General features: G+C 38.3%; 1 protein-coding gene across 1 annotated transcript in view; it reads left to right on the top strand.

Moving 5' to 3' along the window:
* Positions 1-17,273, top strand: part of pam (peptidylglycine alpha-amidating monooxygenase) — a 51,047-nt gene extending 33,774 nt beyond the window's left edge. The window contains exons 15-25 of the mRNA XM_071538458.1: positions 4,793-4,922; positions 6,180-6,296; positions 6,413-6,485; positions 7,464-7,674; positions 8,595-8,798; positions 9,431-9,549; positions 10,248-10,344; positions 10,874-10,924; positions 11,670-11,972; positions 12,452-12,511; positions 16,496-17,273. Of these exons, the coding sequence (XP_071394559.1) occupies positions 4,793-4,922; positions 6,180-6,296; positions 6,413-6,485; positions 7,464-7,674; positions 8,595-8,798; positions 9,431-9,549; positions 10,248-10,344; positions 10,874-10,924; positions 11,670-11,972; positions 12,452-12,511; positions 16,496-16,683 (1,553 nt within the window). The 3' untranslated portion in view covers positions 16,684-17,273. The remainder of the gene's footprint in view (positions 1-4,792; positions 4,923-6,179; positions 6,297-6,412; positions 6,486-7,463; positions 7,675-8,594; positions 8,799-9,430; positions 9,550-10,247; positions 10,345-10,873; positions 10,925-11,669; positions 11,973-12,451; positions 12,512-16,495) is intronic.
* Positions 17,274-17,603: the final 330 nt, after the last annotated feature.

Here is a 17,603-nt window from a genome sequence, read left to right on the forward strand (position 1 = left end):
TCCATTACAGCGTCCTTGCTCCACTGGAGTGTATACAGTTGTAGCTTCCTGATGTGAATAGGTTTTGTGTGCAGCATTCTGTCTCTTCCTTTCTGAAATTCCTGCCTGAGAGCCTCAAACAAAGCTCTGTCATCCTCTTGGTACATCACTGACGGATCTCGTCCAATATTTTGCTTGAGTAGCTTCCTGCCCAATGCTAATCAAGTTGCGCTTTTGTTTTACCCTTTAGCGGTCACCCCTGGAAAGAGCTATGGACATTTTTTTTTTTTACTTTAATTTCCCATCACTTGCAACCCAAATATCAACCTCCATCATTTTTACTATAGAAGTCTACCGTACAGTTGAGGTGTCCTTCATGGTAAAACTTGCTTTACTTAAATAACATAATTTCTTTCAACATATGTGCATAATCCTTATAAGACCTTACATATTGTTTTAGAATCTCTATACTGACATAATCATTATCTTCATCATTACCCCCCCACCCCCCCATTTCCCTCAAACATCATCCCATCATGCTGACTTTTTTCTGGGTTCTAACCTTTGCAGACATGCATGTTTTTGGAGAATTTCTGACTATTCATACGTTTTGTAATATTCTTATTATTTAAGGTATGTTCTAATGGAGAAACATCATTGGTAACACTTTACAATAAGGGTACATTCATTCATTCATTCATTCATTCATTCATTCATTCATTCATTCATTCATTAATGCTTAATAAGCATTAACTAACCCTTAATTAACAGTTAACAAATTTGTCTGGTAATCATTTACTAATGGTGTTCATGTTAACTAAGGTATTCATTTATACATTATTTAATAGTCATCTTTATAAACTATTAAATAATGTATAAATTAATACCTTAGTTAACATGAACACCATTAGTAAATTATTGCCAGACACATTAGTTAACTGTTAATTAAGGGTTAGTTAATGCTTATTAATGTACCCTTATTGTAAAGTGTTACCACATCATTGTGGGGGTGATTTTGGGGTCTCTTCCTGTCATGAAAGTGGCTTGATTTTGAGGCCTGCTGCTCTTCACAGTTAAAGTGAGATATGACAAGTTCAAAGCGATTAAGGGGGTGGGGGGTCGGTCCACAAACCAATCCAAGTTAACACACAGATGAACTTAAATCGAGTTAATACACAGAGTCAGCTCTACCACTCAGTCGAGATGTCTGTTAAACCTGCAATAAGCGATATCAGACCTTATAACCAAAGTGACAAAGTTCTTCTGTGGACCAGTATCGCAGTTGTGTCCAGGAGTGAAGCAACCACCATGGAAAGTCATCCATCCAGTGTGGACTTTAGATGGAGGCAGTGAAGATTGGGTTAGTGTAGCTGATAATGTCTTGGTTGTATTAGAGCATGTCAGTGTGTGTTTGTAGGCCATTTACATTCACTGCCTCCCATGCATCTTTGAATTATCAAATTTTGTAACTGGAATTAATTTTTACATCGAAACAATTGTCCAACAATATGATTTATTCAGGCACACTCAGTTGCTTCAAACAGGAGAGAAAGAGAAAGTTAGCTTTATTTGCACTTGAAGAAGATGAGGAGTCCACTCTCCATACCATAGGATTCTCCATAGGATATTAACGTTACTCACCGGGAAAATGTATTCGCCTCTGCTATTTGTCTGACACTGACGTAGGGTGCGGTGTATCTAAAGTTGAGACAGTGTTCAACTTGGAGCCTGTTTCAGCCAATCAACAGACAGATCCAGAGCAGCATATTTAATATGAGGTAAAATTAAACTATTGATCTCCATGGGGAAATTAGGTTGTTGCAGCAGCAAAAATAACGTGATATAGCGGGGAAAAGGAAATATCATACAAGCACACAACTAGAATATAAAAAGAGCAATAAAAACGGTAGAAAGTAAAAACAATAGACTATAAATAATTGTGGGATTATGTAAACATGCTGCTGACAATTTCCACATGTTAAGTAGATTGTAAAAGTGTGTACGGGAAAGAAATGGATGACATTTGTGTCTGTTATAATGTATAAATATGAGCAATACAAAAACATTGCAACAATGAAAAGTAACGGTGTCGCTACTGCCAAGACTAGAGAGGATTACTGGAGGGAAACTGCAAATAGTGTTAATACGCAAGTTCTCATCACTGCCTGTTATTAACTGCCCGTTCTCATCATGTTCTACTTTCAGTCTTTGTTCCATTAACACAACATTGTGTCATCACATTGAGGCTGTGAAAAGCTTTCATATTCCCAAAGTCGGCCTCATGTTGGCCTGGGCTGTGCTGATGGAATATGAGTGCAGTCTATTGCATTAATCACCCTCTGGAATCCTATGAAAGAATTGCAGCGCAGTTAATATGCAACAGTAGGCCTAAATATGATTCACCATTCAGAACTACGGTCAGCTGATGTGAGCTAACTGCTATTTGTTAGAAGCCCTCTCTTATAGCCAGGAAATGCTACAAACATTTATTCTGATGTAGCTTACTAAATATTACATCCTTTCTGATATAATAAATCATCACAGAAAGCAAAGTGGGTGTACCGGTCTGTAAACACCATTGTCCTGCAAACAGCCCTTCTTACTATCTGTGAATTCAATACAGTTATTTTTTATTACTTGTCACTTTCATTTGAATGAACTGTTTTTGTTCATATCGGGATCCTGTAGGAATGGCGACTCCAATTTTCCAGAGAGCTGATTGGTGAGGAGGCGGGCCTTTTTATACGTTCTGATGGCCGTTGTGTTGTAAATTTTCTAGTTTCTAGTCAATTCTCTAGCTTCATTTTGCTGGAAATGAATATGATTATGTGTGATTTTCAAACCTATAATCATCATGATGGAAAACGCAGTGCTCATTATCACAAAATCTAATTTCTGCTAGCTTTATTTGGGAGGGGAGCATTTATGTCTTTGTGTCTTTGTCATTAGGAGTGAAATGTTCACAGACTGCGGTAGGCCATACCTGGAGAGAGGGCCAGTAGCAAGCAAAAACACATTCAAGTGTAAACAGTTTCAGGCTAATGTATCAGTATTTTCCCATCAATGTGTGTACGTATTCTCCCATTCGTTCACAGCAACCTTTATCTGAAGATGGACGTCAGAGCCCATCAAATCCTGGCAGTTGCCCACTGTCAAAACACAGCAAAGCAAAATAGAACACTTCAATGAACAGACGATAATGTTGACATTAGGCATCCTGGTGGATCCCATGTAGTTGCTGGGTTTGGGTCCGGCCTGGGACCCATGTCGTCCCCCTCTCTCCCCTCCTTCCTGTCACTCTTCACTGTACTCTCCATTCAGGCAGAAATGCCATAGAAATAATAATTCAAACAAAAAAGAAAGCGCTGACATTATAGAGTAAATAGAACATCGCACAGGGCCATGTGGGGCCTCTTTTGTTTAGATTTACTCCATGCCAGTGGTCGCCTTCGACCACATGGAGCGGCACACTACACTGGGATGACCTTGTAACTTTTCCGAGCTGACAGGGGCATACTGGTGGCTCAGTGGTCTATGGCGCATACAGTGGTGGAAGAAGTACTCTGATCCTTTACTTAAGTAAAAGTACCTATACAGCAATGTAAAAATACTCCATTACAAGTAAAAGTCCTGCATGAAAAATCCTACTTAAGTAAAAGTACATAAGTATTAGCAGCAAAATGTAGTTAAAGTATTAAAGTAAAAGTAGTGGTTTGGTCCCTCTGACTGATATTTTATTATATATGACATCATTAGATTATTAATACTGAAGCATCAGTGTGTAAGCAGCATGTTACTGTTGTAGCTGCTGGAGGTGGAGCCAGTTTGAACTACTTTATATACAGTTAGCTAGTTTAGCCCAGTGGTTCCCAACCTAGGGGTCGGACCCCTCCAAAGGGTCACCAGATAAATCTGAGTGGTCGTGAGATGATTAATGGGAGAGGAAAGAAGAAAAAACAAAGTTCTGATACACAAATCTGTTTTCAGTTTTTGGACTTTTTCTCTAATCTTTGATTTTTGCTGAAATATGGGATCATTTGAACATTTATTGAAATGAAACCATGTGAGGTTTAGAGGGAAAAATCACTATTTGGTGGAGCTGTTAACAACTCATAGACATCTGAAATGTGACCCGACTACACACTGCTTTTTGTAAGACGTCAAAAGCCAAAAAGGTTGGAAACCACTGGTTTCATCTTTAACAATGTGTTGTATTTTAAAAGCTTGTTATATTATCCATTGTGTCAAATCTCCATCTGAAAAGTAACTAAAGCTGTCAAATAAATGTAGTGGAGTAGGAAGTACAATATTTCCCTCTGAAATGTAGTGGAGTGGAAGTATAAAGTAGCATCAAATGGAAATACGCAAGTAAAGTACCTCAAAATTGTACTTAAGTACAGTACTTGAGTAAATGTACTTAGTTACTTTCCACCACTGTTTTCAGGTGCTTATGAGTACACGATGTGACATGAAAGCTTGCATGACAAAAACTCTCATTTCAAAGGGCTCCACAACATTTAGTCTGCAGTCTAGGACTTCCATAATCCTGGAGACACACTATGCAACTTTTAGGTGCGATTGTAACCATGATTTGGCATCAAATCAAATCTGTTGCACAGTTATGTGGCGCGTACCACATTACCGGGTTTGAATCCAGCCAAGGACCTTTGTCACATGCCATCCCACTCTCGTTTCCTCTCTCTCTGCTTTCACCTATCAGAATAAAGGCAAAACGCCCACACACAAAAAAAAAAAATTCAGAGTTGACTGCCAAAGTCTTTGCTGCTTACGTTTGTGTGTGTGTGTCACGCAGGCTACCATCTGGAGGAAGTGTCAGCCTGGCCAGAGAGTCCTCTGCAGCTGGGTCAGGTGTCAGGCCTTGCCCTAGACTCCGATGGTAACCTGGTCATCTTCCACAGAGGTGACCACCAGTGGGGGGTCAAGTAAGTCCCTTTCAATCATGACGTATCCATCCACTGTTGATGCAGGGTATCTGTGGGTGTCTGAAGAAGCTTTAAAATATCTAAGTTGATGGCCTTAAAAAATCTTTGAATGTCTTGAATCTAGTTATTAGAGGTCTTATTTTTTCACCAGCTTCTCTGTGCTGCATGTCCACTCTTAGATTAATATATATACAGTATATATATAGTATAATCTGCATCCTATTTGCTTTACTAAACACAGATGGACTTATGTCCCTTAACAATTCATTTCCAGGTGTTGTTTTTTATTTTTTGCCCATTCAGTTTCACAGCTTTCACAACTTTCATTGGCATTCATGTTCAATTAGAAATGGGTCTTTGTGTCTTAATTTTGGTTGTTAACTTGGTCTTAAATTAGCAGGTAGCATTAAAAAGGCTTTCAAAAGTCTTACATTTGTTTATCAGAAACCTGCAGATAGACTATGATTGTGGACCCATTATTCCTAAATGATGACAAAGCATTGTGTTACGTTAAATGAACAATTTCCACCAATATTGCTCCTATTTTGTGTGCTAATTCAAGTGATATTTTTATTCCACATCAACATTTTGGGTTAATTTAACACTAGAAGCGCTCTGAATCAAAGTGATTGTCCTCTTTTCTTTGCCATGTCTGCTTTTGTTAATTGAATGTGAGAGCTGTCCACTCTTAACAAAAGTGGTTGTAGTACCAGAAAAGTGGTTGTTAAATTTGTACCATAGCAGCACCCTTTATGGTGCTGTAACCTTTTTAGAAATGTTCTCTATGGCATCATGCTGAAAAGGCTCTACATCGAACCCAGGGCACAGTTATTAATTTCCAGGAAACAGATTATTTTAGTCAAAATCTCAATTTTGTTTCAAGCCATGATACCTTAAGAAGTTCAAACTCTTGTGGTTGAACTGATGGAGCATTTTGGTTCAGTTTTGGAGGACAAAAAAAAACAGATAACACCACTGTCAAGAAGAAGAAAGATACTTCAACTAGCAGAGTCATTTAATGGATTAGCAGGAAGGAGAGAATAGGAGGAATAGGAGGACGCTTCCACAAAATTCAACTCAAATTCAAATTTACCAGTATTTCCTCAAAACATTATTTGGCTACATGATGAAACAGCATTGTATTGTATAATCAGTGCTATAGACATTTAACTCAGACATTAACACTGATGTACTAATTGAAATTCTTTCCCTTAATAACTACTAACAAAATCACCCATTTCTTCTCTTTAATTCCAGCACCTTCGACGACGAGGCCAGATACCAGCAGAGGTCCCTAGGTCCTATTCAGCAGTCCACCATTTTGGTCGTGGACCCGGTCAAAGGCCAGGTCCTCAAGGCCTCTGGCAGAAACATGTAAGCACTGATTTAGTTCTTTTTTTTTTTTTTGCTACACGGGAGACCGTTGCGTCTTTTTCCGTCCTCTTAATGCACCCTGCATCCTGTGATTAAGCATTGTTCTGTCGCTGCAGGTTTTACTTGCCTCATGGAATCACTACGGACAAAGAGAATAATTACTGGGTCACTGATGTGGCTCTTCATCAGGTAAGCTGCAGGTTCCCCCTGGGATCCAAGCCTAATGGGGTATGCAGAACAACCTCTGTAAAATCCACTAATGTGGCCATGCATTAGGTGTTTACAGTAGTGGAATGTAACTAAGTGCATTTACTCAAGTACTGTACTTAAGTACAATTTAGAGGTACTTGTACTTTACTTGAGTATTTCCATTTCATGCTACTTTATACTTCTACTCCACTACATTTCAGAGGGAAATATTGTACTTTTTACTCCACTACATTTATTTGACAGCTTTAGTTACTAGTTACTTCGCAGATTTAGATTATTAATACAAATTATAAATCAACTAATAAATTATGATAGATTTTTATAGGTTAAGCTACCCAGCAGTATATAAAGTAATTAAAATTAGCTCCACCTTTACCAGCTGCAACATTAAAGCGATGAACACATTAATGCATCAATAATTATAGTCCTTGATTCTGAAATGGGCCATTCTGCATCATGACTACTTTTACTTTTGCTACTTTAAGTACATTTTGATGCTAATACTGTTGTACTTTGACTTAAGTAAGATTTTGAATGCAGGACTTTTACTTGTAACAAAGTATTTTTACACTGTGGTATTGCTACTTTTACTTAAGTCAAAGATCTGAATACTTCTTCCACCACTGGGGGTTTACCCTTTTTTTTTTTATTGTGGAAGGTAATGCTTTTGAGCTCATCATAGATTTAACGAAAGTCCCTTATTACATTCCCTCTTATAATTAAACAACTAATAGAATACAAAAAATGGAGTTTGACTGATAACTGCTTGTACTGATGTCAGTTTTTTTTTTTAGACTGAAGTTTCTGAAATTTCACTATCTTTGAATTCGACCATTTTCATGCCCAAAAACTATTCAGCGTTCCCTCCATAATTTGATTCTAGTCTAATCAGCATCCACCATCTAATGACGCCCAACGACCAATCCCCCCCCCCTCCCCTCTCTCTACGAACATTAGGTGCTGAAAGTGAGCAGCGACGGCAGAGACAAAGCCCTGGTGGTGCTGGGAGAGGCCTTCACACCGGGCAGCGACAGCCACCACTTCTGCCAGCCCACCGACGTGGCTGTGGACACGGTGACCGGCAACATCTACATATCCGACGGCTACTGCAACACCAGGATACTCAAGTTCTCCCCCGACGGCAAATACCTCTCCGAGTGGGGCGCAGGTATCCATCTTACCGGACACACACACACACACACACAAAAATGAATGTGTCATAAGTCTGGTCGGAGCAGTCACATGTTGACTTGGTAATATTAGAACAATATTGTGTGACCGAGCAATAGCAAAACAGGAAAGGAAAAACAGGATCATGCATGTAAAATACCGGTCTTCACCTCTAGATGGAGCTGCAGGACAGTTAACTCACAGTGTCACTTCTCACAGAAATGCACACACACACACACACGATAGGAGACCTTACTTCCTGGTTCTTCATCTGTTATTTCACACTCCCAGTCAAAAGTTTGGACACACCTGATTGAATGTTCTATGTTTTTCATTCTCTTAAAGCCATTTTGATCTAAAGGCTTCGGCTTAAATGCTTGAAATGTGTTTCTTAGACAAATATAAATAGTGAAGTTGATCCTATGTATGAATTTCTTTCCAAAGCCTTTGCCTTTCCATCAAGGCAAAGGGCGGCTACTTTAAAGAATCTAAAATATAAGATAATTTTGATTTTTTTAACGCTTTTTTGGTCGCTGCATCATTCCATTTGTGTTATTTCATAGTTTGGATGTCTTTATTATTATTCTAAAATGTGGAAAATAGTAAAAATAAAGAAAAATGTGGTGTGTCCAAACGTTTGACTGGTAGTGTAGACACTGACTCCATTTTATAATAAATCACACTGTGGTATTAGCAGTGCGTCTATGTATGTATGTAATATCCAATAAGCTACAGTATGTTCGCTAACATTACTGTATTCTCCATATAAAGGCAGCCAGAGAGCTGGGATCACATTCACATAAACCGATCATTCATTAAAAAGACGATCCTTTTATTAGCTTTATATGTCATTGCTCTGCGGGAATACACAGAAACTCCATTTGTTCCTCCATCTTCTCTTGTTTTTCCTGACTCGAGGCTCCTCGGACCGACGGAGACGGACGCCGTTTGAAATCCCGCACAGCCTGGTCTTCCTCCCCGACCGCCAGGAGCTCTGCGTGGCCGACAGGGAGAACGGACGCATCCAGTGCTTCGTGGCCGACACCGGCGAATTCGTCAAGGAGATCAAGAAGGAGGAGTTCGGAGGGGAGGTGTTCGCCGTCTCCTACAGCCCCGCCGGCGGTGAGTTTATTGCCCCCGAGAAATGACATCGTGTACCCATAAGCACTTGAAAACAGTGGTGGAAAGTAACTAAGTGCATTTACTCAAGTACTGTACTTAAGTACAATTTAGAGGTACTTGTACTTTACTTGAGTATTTCCATTTCATGCTACTTTATACTTGTACTCCACTACATTTATTTGACAGCTTTAGTTACTAGTTACTTTGCAGATTTAGATTATTAATACAAATTATAAATCCACTAATAAATTATGATAGGTTAAGCTACCCAGCAGTATATAAAGTTATTAAAATTAGCTCCACCTTTACCAGCTGCCACATTAAAGTGATGAACACATTAATGCATCAATATTTATAGTCCAATAACATGATATATATGATTCTGAAATGGGCCATTCTGCATAATGACTACTTTTACTTTTGCTACTTTAAGTATATTTTGATGCAAATACTTTTGTACTTTGACTTAAGTAAGATTTTGAATGCAGGACTTTTACTTGTAACAAAGTATTTTTACACTGTGGTATTGCTACTTTTACTTAAGTCAAAGATCTGAATACTTCTTCCTCCACTGCCTGAAAATGACACGTGTGTGTGTGTGTGTGTGTGTGTGTTCATGTGTGCACATGCAGGTGGTTTGATCTATGCAGTAAATGGAGAATCTCCATACGGCCTCTCAGCTCCACTCAGAGGATTTATAATAGATTATTCAACCAAGGATATCGTGGATACCTTCAGCCCAGAGAAACAGGTAGAGACACACACATGCAAATGCACACATATGCAAACATGCACACAGAGGGTTTTATTTTTCCTCTGGTGACTAACATATGGCACTGAAGAGCTGGATTATAAAAATATCTCTCAACAACCCCATTTTAGATAGTAGTGGCAGAGCCCCTGTCATTAAGGAGAAGATAATATCCCTGTGCAACGTGGCTGAAACCAGTTACTATACAGTAGTTCCTCAGTGTTGTGAAATACTCTCTCCTCATCTGAATTTTATAATTTTCATTTTTATCATTATCTGCAGGTCCTTAAAAAGTCTGAAAAAGTCTTAAATTGTCTAAATTTAAGGCATTAAATAGTCTTGACATTTCTTAAATATAGTTTTTTCAGAGGTCTTAATTTATTCACTCAAGTTATGCAGGTTTATTTTGTAATGAAGTTAAAATTTTATGCAGATTCTGTACATTTGGTGATATTTAGTCGAGGCAAAGTTGAAAAGTATTTGATAATAATATGATCACCAGTCAATTATGATTACTACATTATAACATGTGACAGCTCTTTTATTTTTTATTGGAAAACTGCTGTTATTATTCGGGCTAGTGAGTGTATATATAACACTTCAGTGAACTCAAGACAAAGATTTTTTTGTATCTCTCTTAACTCCTGCCTCAGTGAAAACAATGTGTGTGCTGAGCTGTGTTTCGCTTCAATTCTCAGAAGTTTCAAATGCCCCACGACATCGTCGTCAGCAAGGACGGCAGCGTCTTCGTCGGGGACACAAGCAACGACTCCGTCTTCAAGTTCACCTCTGAGAGTAAGCTGAGTTTTATTAAGACTATGAGAAGTATTTTTTTACTGCGTCATACAATCAAACCGTGTTCATTTGAGGGAAGCCTGACACATTTGCATTATGAATTAATTAATCAAATCTAAAAAAAAAAGGTGATTGTATTAGAAGTAGTCTGACATGTCATCTGGAGACTATACAGCTCTTCTATTAGCAGTGCATTCGTGGTACACTTTGTGAAAATTTGAAATGGTGTGTTTACTTTTGATCTACTATAATTTTTTTTTAAGTTTTAAAATTTTTCAATTTTTAAAGTTTTTGTCCATCGTCAATGAATCCTGTGGTCAAATTCGATTTTTTTTCCTCTCATCTAAATAAGGAGTTGTAATTTTAAAGAAGAAAACGTAGGGTAATTGTACTTGCACAAAGAAAGCAGCTGCTCAGTGGACCATCTTCCCATACGGAAGATCTTGGATCCTGGATCAAACACTGCATATGACAGACTGATCGTTTCATTGCGATTAACCATGCCTTGGTTCCCCCCCACTTTTTTCAGAAGCACATCGCTCTGTCAAGAAAGGTGGAATAGAGGTTCAAGAACTTGAAGGTGAGCTGATGCTTCATTGTCTTTTACATAATATTATATATCCGTAATGTTGATGTTGATGTTTTGTTTGACAAGTCAGCTATTATTTGCTCAATTCCTACAGATTTATTAGACAGTTTCAATGTCTTGCATAGTCACATAGACTCTTTTCTACTCTTTTCTACTCATCAGTTAGATATTTCTGTAAAGAATAGACATTCAAATTTAATACTAGGTTTTAACCGATATGGATTTTTGAAAGCCTATCCTGAGACTTTTGAGGATGAAGCTGCAGATAGCTGATTTTCTACCGAATATCTGAAAATTTTACCATTTTCCAATTTTAAGTGTAAGCAATTCTCTGTCCAAATTAGAGCAGCTAAAACTGTTTTTTGGCGTATGAAGAAACCTAAAAAAAAACAAAAAACTGTTGCTACCTCGCCTTACAACAAAGATGCGAGCCCTAGAAAAAGGTAGAAAGGAAGAACAAATTCAGCTGCTCTTGGAGGCCAGTGGATGTTCTAAAATGTGTTCGTTGGAACAGAAAAAAAAGGGTTTTCTCTAGCAATAAAGATATTTTTTTAGAATATCCTTCGGCCTGTTAGAGTCGTAAAATTTACACTTTAAGGAATTGTACAAATGGGTCACAAAATGGTGGTTTTCAGCCCAACTGGAGTGGAAATCAGACTCACCCCTTTGGTCATGGAAGTGCTCTGACTTATTTATGGAAAGCCATGAAATTTTACATCAAATTACCCCCTTATAGAAATGGAGGCATTTGTCCAAACCAACCTGAAGCCGGGCCACAAGGTGACGATGGCCGTAGCCGCCCAGCCGAAGACGGCGGCCGTCCCGCAGAAGCAGCCGCAGCCGCAGCCGCAGCCGTCCCGGGCCCACACCCAACAGCGGCGACCGGAGGAGGAGGAGGAGGAGAAGAAGATGAAGGCCGAGCAGAGCGGCCGGGGGGGGGTCTCCCCGGCCGTCATCACCACCCTGCTGCTCATCCCCCTGGTGCTGGTCATTTCCATAGGGGTCTTCATCCGCTGGAGGAAAAGCAGGATATATGGAAGTAAGGGCAGGGGTTCCCAAAGACCAATTTGACAAGGTTTAGTCTCAGTGACCCATATGGGAAGGTTGCAATTATTGTTGATTTAATGTTAATTTGTAGAACTGTCTAGACTGTATTTGGGGATATAACAGCGGTAAGAGTGAAACCTAGGATTACTTAGGATTTTGGTTTTGAAACGGGTCTTAAATTAAATTCCTGCTGCCATTAAATAGGTCTTCAAAAGTCTTAAATTTGGCTTTTTGAAACCTGCAGACACCCTGGTCTCACAAATGATCCTGATTTAAAATGTGTGATACTAATGTCATTGGTTCTAAAAGAAAAGACTCAAAAGTTTCTTGAGATCTCCATCCCTAACCAAAGGCTCAAAAGTAATAGGATGCCAGAAACAGCATAAAACAATGCACTGCAGCTATTGGTTGTCGTGCGCATTGTGTATTTGATCAGGATTTTCACTTACATGTAATATTCCCTCTTTGCAGACAGATGTGAAGTGAAAGCAGAGCCCAACTCAAGCGGAGGGATCTTGGGAAAACTCAGAGGTACGTTTGTCCTTTGTGAAATACTACATTCTGTGTTACTGACTGAGAGTTTAAGGTGTATAGTGGCATATTACAGTATTTTTTGGAGGTGACTATAGGAGGTTTCTATACTTCAGCCAGGAGTGGAATTTGGGATTTCCAGCATATTAATGTCCTGGACCAGCTCAAATTTGGTGCCCATCTACTTAGGTCCTATGCTGAACAACTAGGCCCAGTCTCCTGTGACATTTTCCATGTGTCACTTAGGCAGAAGAAAGTGCCCAAGCTATGGAAACAGGCCACAGTAGTTCCCATAGCGAAAGGCTCTCACTTCCCTAGTCATGAAGTGCTTTGAGAAACTGGTGAAGGAAGAGCCACTGTCAAAAAAACTGAAATCTTTGAACCATTCCAGTTTGCTTATAGGGCTAACAGGTGGATAGAGGATGCAACTGCCACACTTCTTAACATAGTTTTAAGACGTGTCAAGAATCTTTTAAGACATCAGCCTCATATCCTTGCTAACAAACGGGATCCCCACAAGGGTGTGTCCTTTCACCCCTGTTGTTTCTATTTTATTCCGATGCCTGCTGCAGTCAGTACGTTTGTTGATGATTCCGAAGCTTGATTCAGCTTATTAGAAGAAAATGAATCATGCCATAGTCCCATCGTTGATGAATTTGTACAACGGTGTGATGCCTTCTTGCTAGGGCTGGGCGATATGGACAAAATCAAATATCACAATATTTTTGACCAAATACCTCGATATCGATATTGTGACAATATTGTAGGGATGACTATTGGTGCTTTCACAAATATATTTACACAATGAGATTTTTGATAAATAATCATCAGTAATGTGGATATAATGACTAAGTGGGTAAAGGCAAATAATAGAACAGCTAGAACACTCTGGTAAGTTCAGAAAATGACATCACTTTACTGTAATGCAGCCTTTAAAACCAGCAAAAGACAACACTTATGCCATATCATGATATTACGATATCCAAAATCTAAGACGATATCTAGTCTTATATCACAATATCGATATAATATCGATATATTGCCCAACCCTACTTCTTGCATCTAAATGTGTCAAAAACACAATCAAGGACATGACTATTGATCTAAGCCAAAAGTACTGGTGTGCAAAACTGGTGTGCTGTGCAAGAAAGGCCAACAACGTCTGTATTACTTGAGGAAGCTATGGTCATTTAACATTGACAGGACCCTGGTGAGATATATACGTATATATGTATACTCAGTGGCCAAAATAATTGGAACAGCAGTTTTCCATAAAACATAAAAGAGCTGTCACATGTTTGTTAAGCAAAACCTGCACTGCCCTGTTCTTAATCTGATTTTGTGACTTTCAATTCATGTGCAACTTTTAGATTATGGCTCATTTCTTTGATGAGCATGACAATGAATCATAATTGACTGGTAATCATATTACTATCAAATAATAATTTATGAATAAAATGCTGATATTTTGCCAATAAGTGAGTATACTCTCCATTTATGAGGAAAGGACACCATCTGTTGGATCTGTGCTCACGCAATACATTTGACAGACAGTCCCAATCCATCTGTGAAATATAGTTTTACAAAGTGAAAATATTGTTATATAATTGCAACACAGAGTCACGGCTAAATGTGATTTTGCAGCTGCTCAATTTGAAAATGCAGAAGCCAGCCCTAAGCCGCAGATATGATGAATAAATGTATTTCAGACATTATGATGTGTCGCTTTCTCTTCTCCATCATGATGAGTAGATGGTTCCCTTACTTACAATATAATATTCAGAAGTCTGATGATATAACACATGTAGCCAGATGTTGAGGTTAGAAGGCCTAACAGGACAGGGCAGGGCAGGAAGATTATTAGTGTTTTTTTTTGTTGTTTTGAAAAACACACTTCAGATGGGGACTCATCATAACTCAGCTTTATGATAAACTCAGTCATAACTTGACTCTCTGTCAGAGTTAACCATTCCTACCTCATAATAGGGTATCCTATTTTCTTATATTGTCAGAAAAAGTAAATTGCCTTAAATGATCTAAATTTAAAGCCTCAAAAAGAATTCAATCAACATTAATGTTTGAACGTACGTCTTATTTTTTTTTTCACCATCTAATGCCATGTTTGTTTTTTCTGCATATCCAAGATGAATACAGAACAGGGTTAATTGTACAATATACATGCTACCTGCTTTACTTAACACAGTTGGATGTTTCTTAACAATTAAGTTCCTGGTGTCGTTTTTCTTATTCTGCCCTTTTACAGTCTCACAAGTTTCATTCGCTATGTTCAATCAGAAAAGCCTGGTTTTGACAGCTCTGTTCATTCACTTTGGTTTTTAAATGATCTTAAATCAAATTCCAGGCTGTATTTAAAAGGTCTGAAAAAGTCTTACCTGCAGATACCCTGTCATGTTAGCAGAGGTGGGGACTCGAGTCACATGACTTGCACTTGAGTCAGTCACAATTTGAATTGCTTGAGACTTGACTTGATGCATGAAGAGAAGACTTGAGACTTGACTTGAGATCTTGTGTTTGTGTAAATGACTTAGATTGAAAGTGATGAGATTTGTTCCAGCAGACGACTGAATTTAAATTCTGTTTTCTGAATTTGTATGGAATGATTGAATTTATTCAAGTTGAAAATTATTATAGAAATCAAACTCATGATGCTCTTACCAAGTTTTTATCCTATTAAAACCATATTGCATTGAAAAGTCCTAGATATTTAGTTTTCTTTAAGATATTAAATTGGTACTGCACTCTTGATTTGTTCTGACTTGACTTGTTGTTCTACATTTAGACTTGAGACTTGACATTAATGACATGGACTTGACTTGGTAATCTACTTTTAGACTTGAGACTTGACATTAATGACTTGGACTTGACTTGGTAATCTACATTTAGACTTGAGACTTGACATTAATGACTTGGACTTGACTTGGTAATCTACATTTAGACTTGAGACTTGACATTAATGACTTGGATTTGACTTGGTAATCTACTTTTAGACTTGAGACTTGACATTAATGACTTGGACTTGACTTGGTAATCTACATTTAGACTTGAGACTTGACATTAATGACTTGGACTTGACTTGGTAATCTACATTTAGACTTGAGACTTGACATTAATGACTTGGATTTGACTTGGTAATCTACTTTTAGACTTGAGACTTGACATTAATGACTTGGACTTGATTTGGTAATCTACATTTAGACTTGAGACTTGACATTAATGACTTGGACTTGACTTGGTAATCTACATTTAGACTTGAGACTTGACATTAATGACTTGGACTTGACTTGGTAATCTACATTTAGACTTGAGACTTGACATTAATGACTTGGACTTGATTTGGTAATCTACATTTAGACTTGAGACTTGACATTAATGACTTGGACTTGACTTGGTAATCTACTTTTAGATTTGAGACTTGACATTAATGACTTGGATTTGATTTGGTAATGTACATTTAGACTTGAGACTTGACATTAATGACTTGGACTTGATTTGGTAATCTACATTTAGACTTAAGACTTGACATTAATGACTTGGACTTGACTTGGTAATCTACATTTAGACTTGAGACTTGACATTAATGACTTGGACTTGATTTGGTAATCTACTTTTAGACTTGAGACTTGACATTAATGACTTGGACTTGACTTGGTAATCTACTTTTAGACTTGAGACTTGACATTAATGACTTGGACTTGATTTGGTAATCTACTTTTAGACTTGAGACTTGACATTAATGACTTGGACTTGACTTGGTAATTACTTTTAGACTTGAGACTTGACATTAATGACTTGGACTTGACTTGGTAATCTACATTTAGACTTGAGACTTGAGTGCCTCAAGACTCGAGACTGACTTGGGACTCGGGCAAAGTAGACTCGGTCACACCTCTGCCCGTTAGTGAACCCGGAACTAACTCGACATCGTTTTAATCTCCCTCTCCGACGTCCGCTCTCCTCGCCCAGGTAAAGCGGCCGGCGGCCTGAACCTGGGGAACTTCTTCGCCTCTCAAAAAGGCTACAGCCGGCAAGGCTTCGACCGGCTCAGCACCGAGGGCAGCGACCAGGAGAAGGACGGGGAGGAGACCACCGACTCCGAGAACGAGGAGTACTCCGCGCCGCCTCCTCCTCCTCCTCCCGCGTCCTCCTCCTAGACCCTCCATCCACACCCGCCGACCCCTCCGCTCACATGGCCAGGGTGTACTTTATTGACCGTACGTGTAACTGTTTGTGTTGGCTGCCAATCTTGTTATTATTTATTTGTGCGAAAAAATACTTTTCTCTCAAAATTAATCGTCCTACTGCCATTTAATTTATAACTAACGGGGACCAGATGTTTGGCTAGGAATACACTGGGAGGGATTAAAGAACGATGTTATATATTATTTTACTGGGAAGCAGCAAAGAGAGGGTTAGTTTTTATTTTTATAATCATTTTACTTACATAAATCTCTTCCATGTACTGAATCTGCACAGATGGCATTATTTCAGGAATAATCTTTGAGAGATTTGTTTGGTCCACATTTAAGTTCGATGGCATTTTTACCTGTATATTTGTGCCTTTTTAATTATGTATTTTGCCTTTCTGCAGCACCTGTCATTACAAAATGTGCCACATTATAAAAATAGCTGCTGCTAGTATCACCCGTACTTCTTTAATTTCGATTGTATTGCATTCAAGTGAAAGGAAAAAAATATGATTAATTATATATATACACATACATATATATATATATATATATAATCATAATCAGTATATATATAAAAAGCTGTATTTCAGATTTTCCAGTCAGATGTGAGCTGTGTCTGATATTTATTGTGACATACTGAGGTTTCGCTGCAAGAATACTATTTTCAGTAACAATGTTATTTGTGTAATAAAGTGTCTGCAAAGCATTACAGTCTCATGGTGTTTGTGGGATAAAATACCTCAATGGTAAACGGGTGGTAGGATGACAAACATTATTTTTTCTCATAGCGATCTGTTAAATTCAGTGGGAAAACTGAAAAGGTCAAACCAAAATATAAGTTTGTCTTTCATCATTCCTGTAACTACTCGGTATACTTAGAATAT

The sequence above is a fragment of the Centroberyx affinis genome, unplaced genomic scaffold (genome assembly GCF_046629955.1).
Source record: "Centroberyx affinis isolate AG114_WGS23_722 - 3 ecotype Tasmania unplaced genomic scaffold, CSIRO-AGI_Caff_v1 ptg003278l_1, whole genome shotgun sequence".
NCBI lineage: Eukaryota > Metazoa > Chordata > Actinopteri > Beryciformes > Berycidae > Centroberyx > Centroberyx affinis.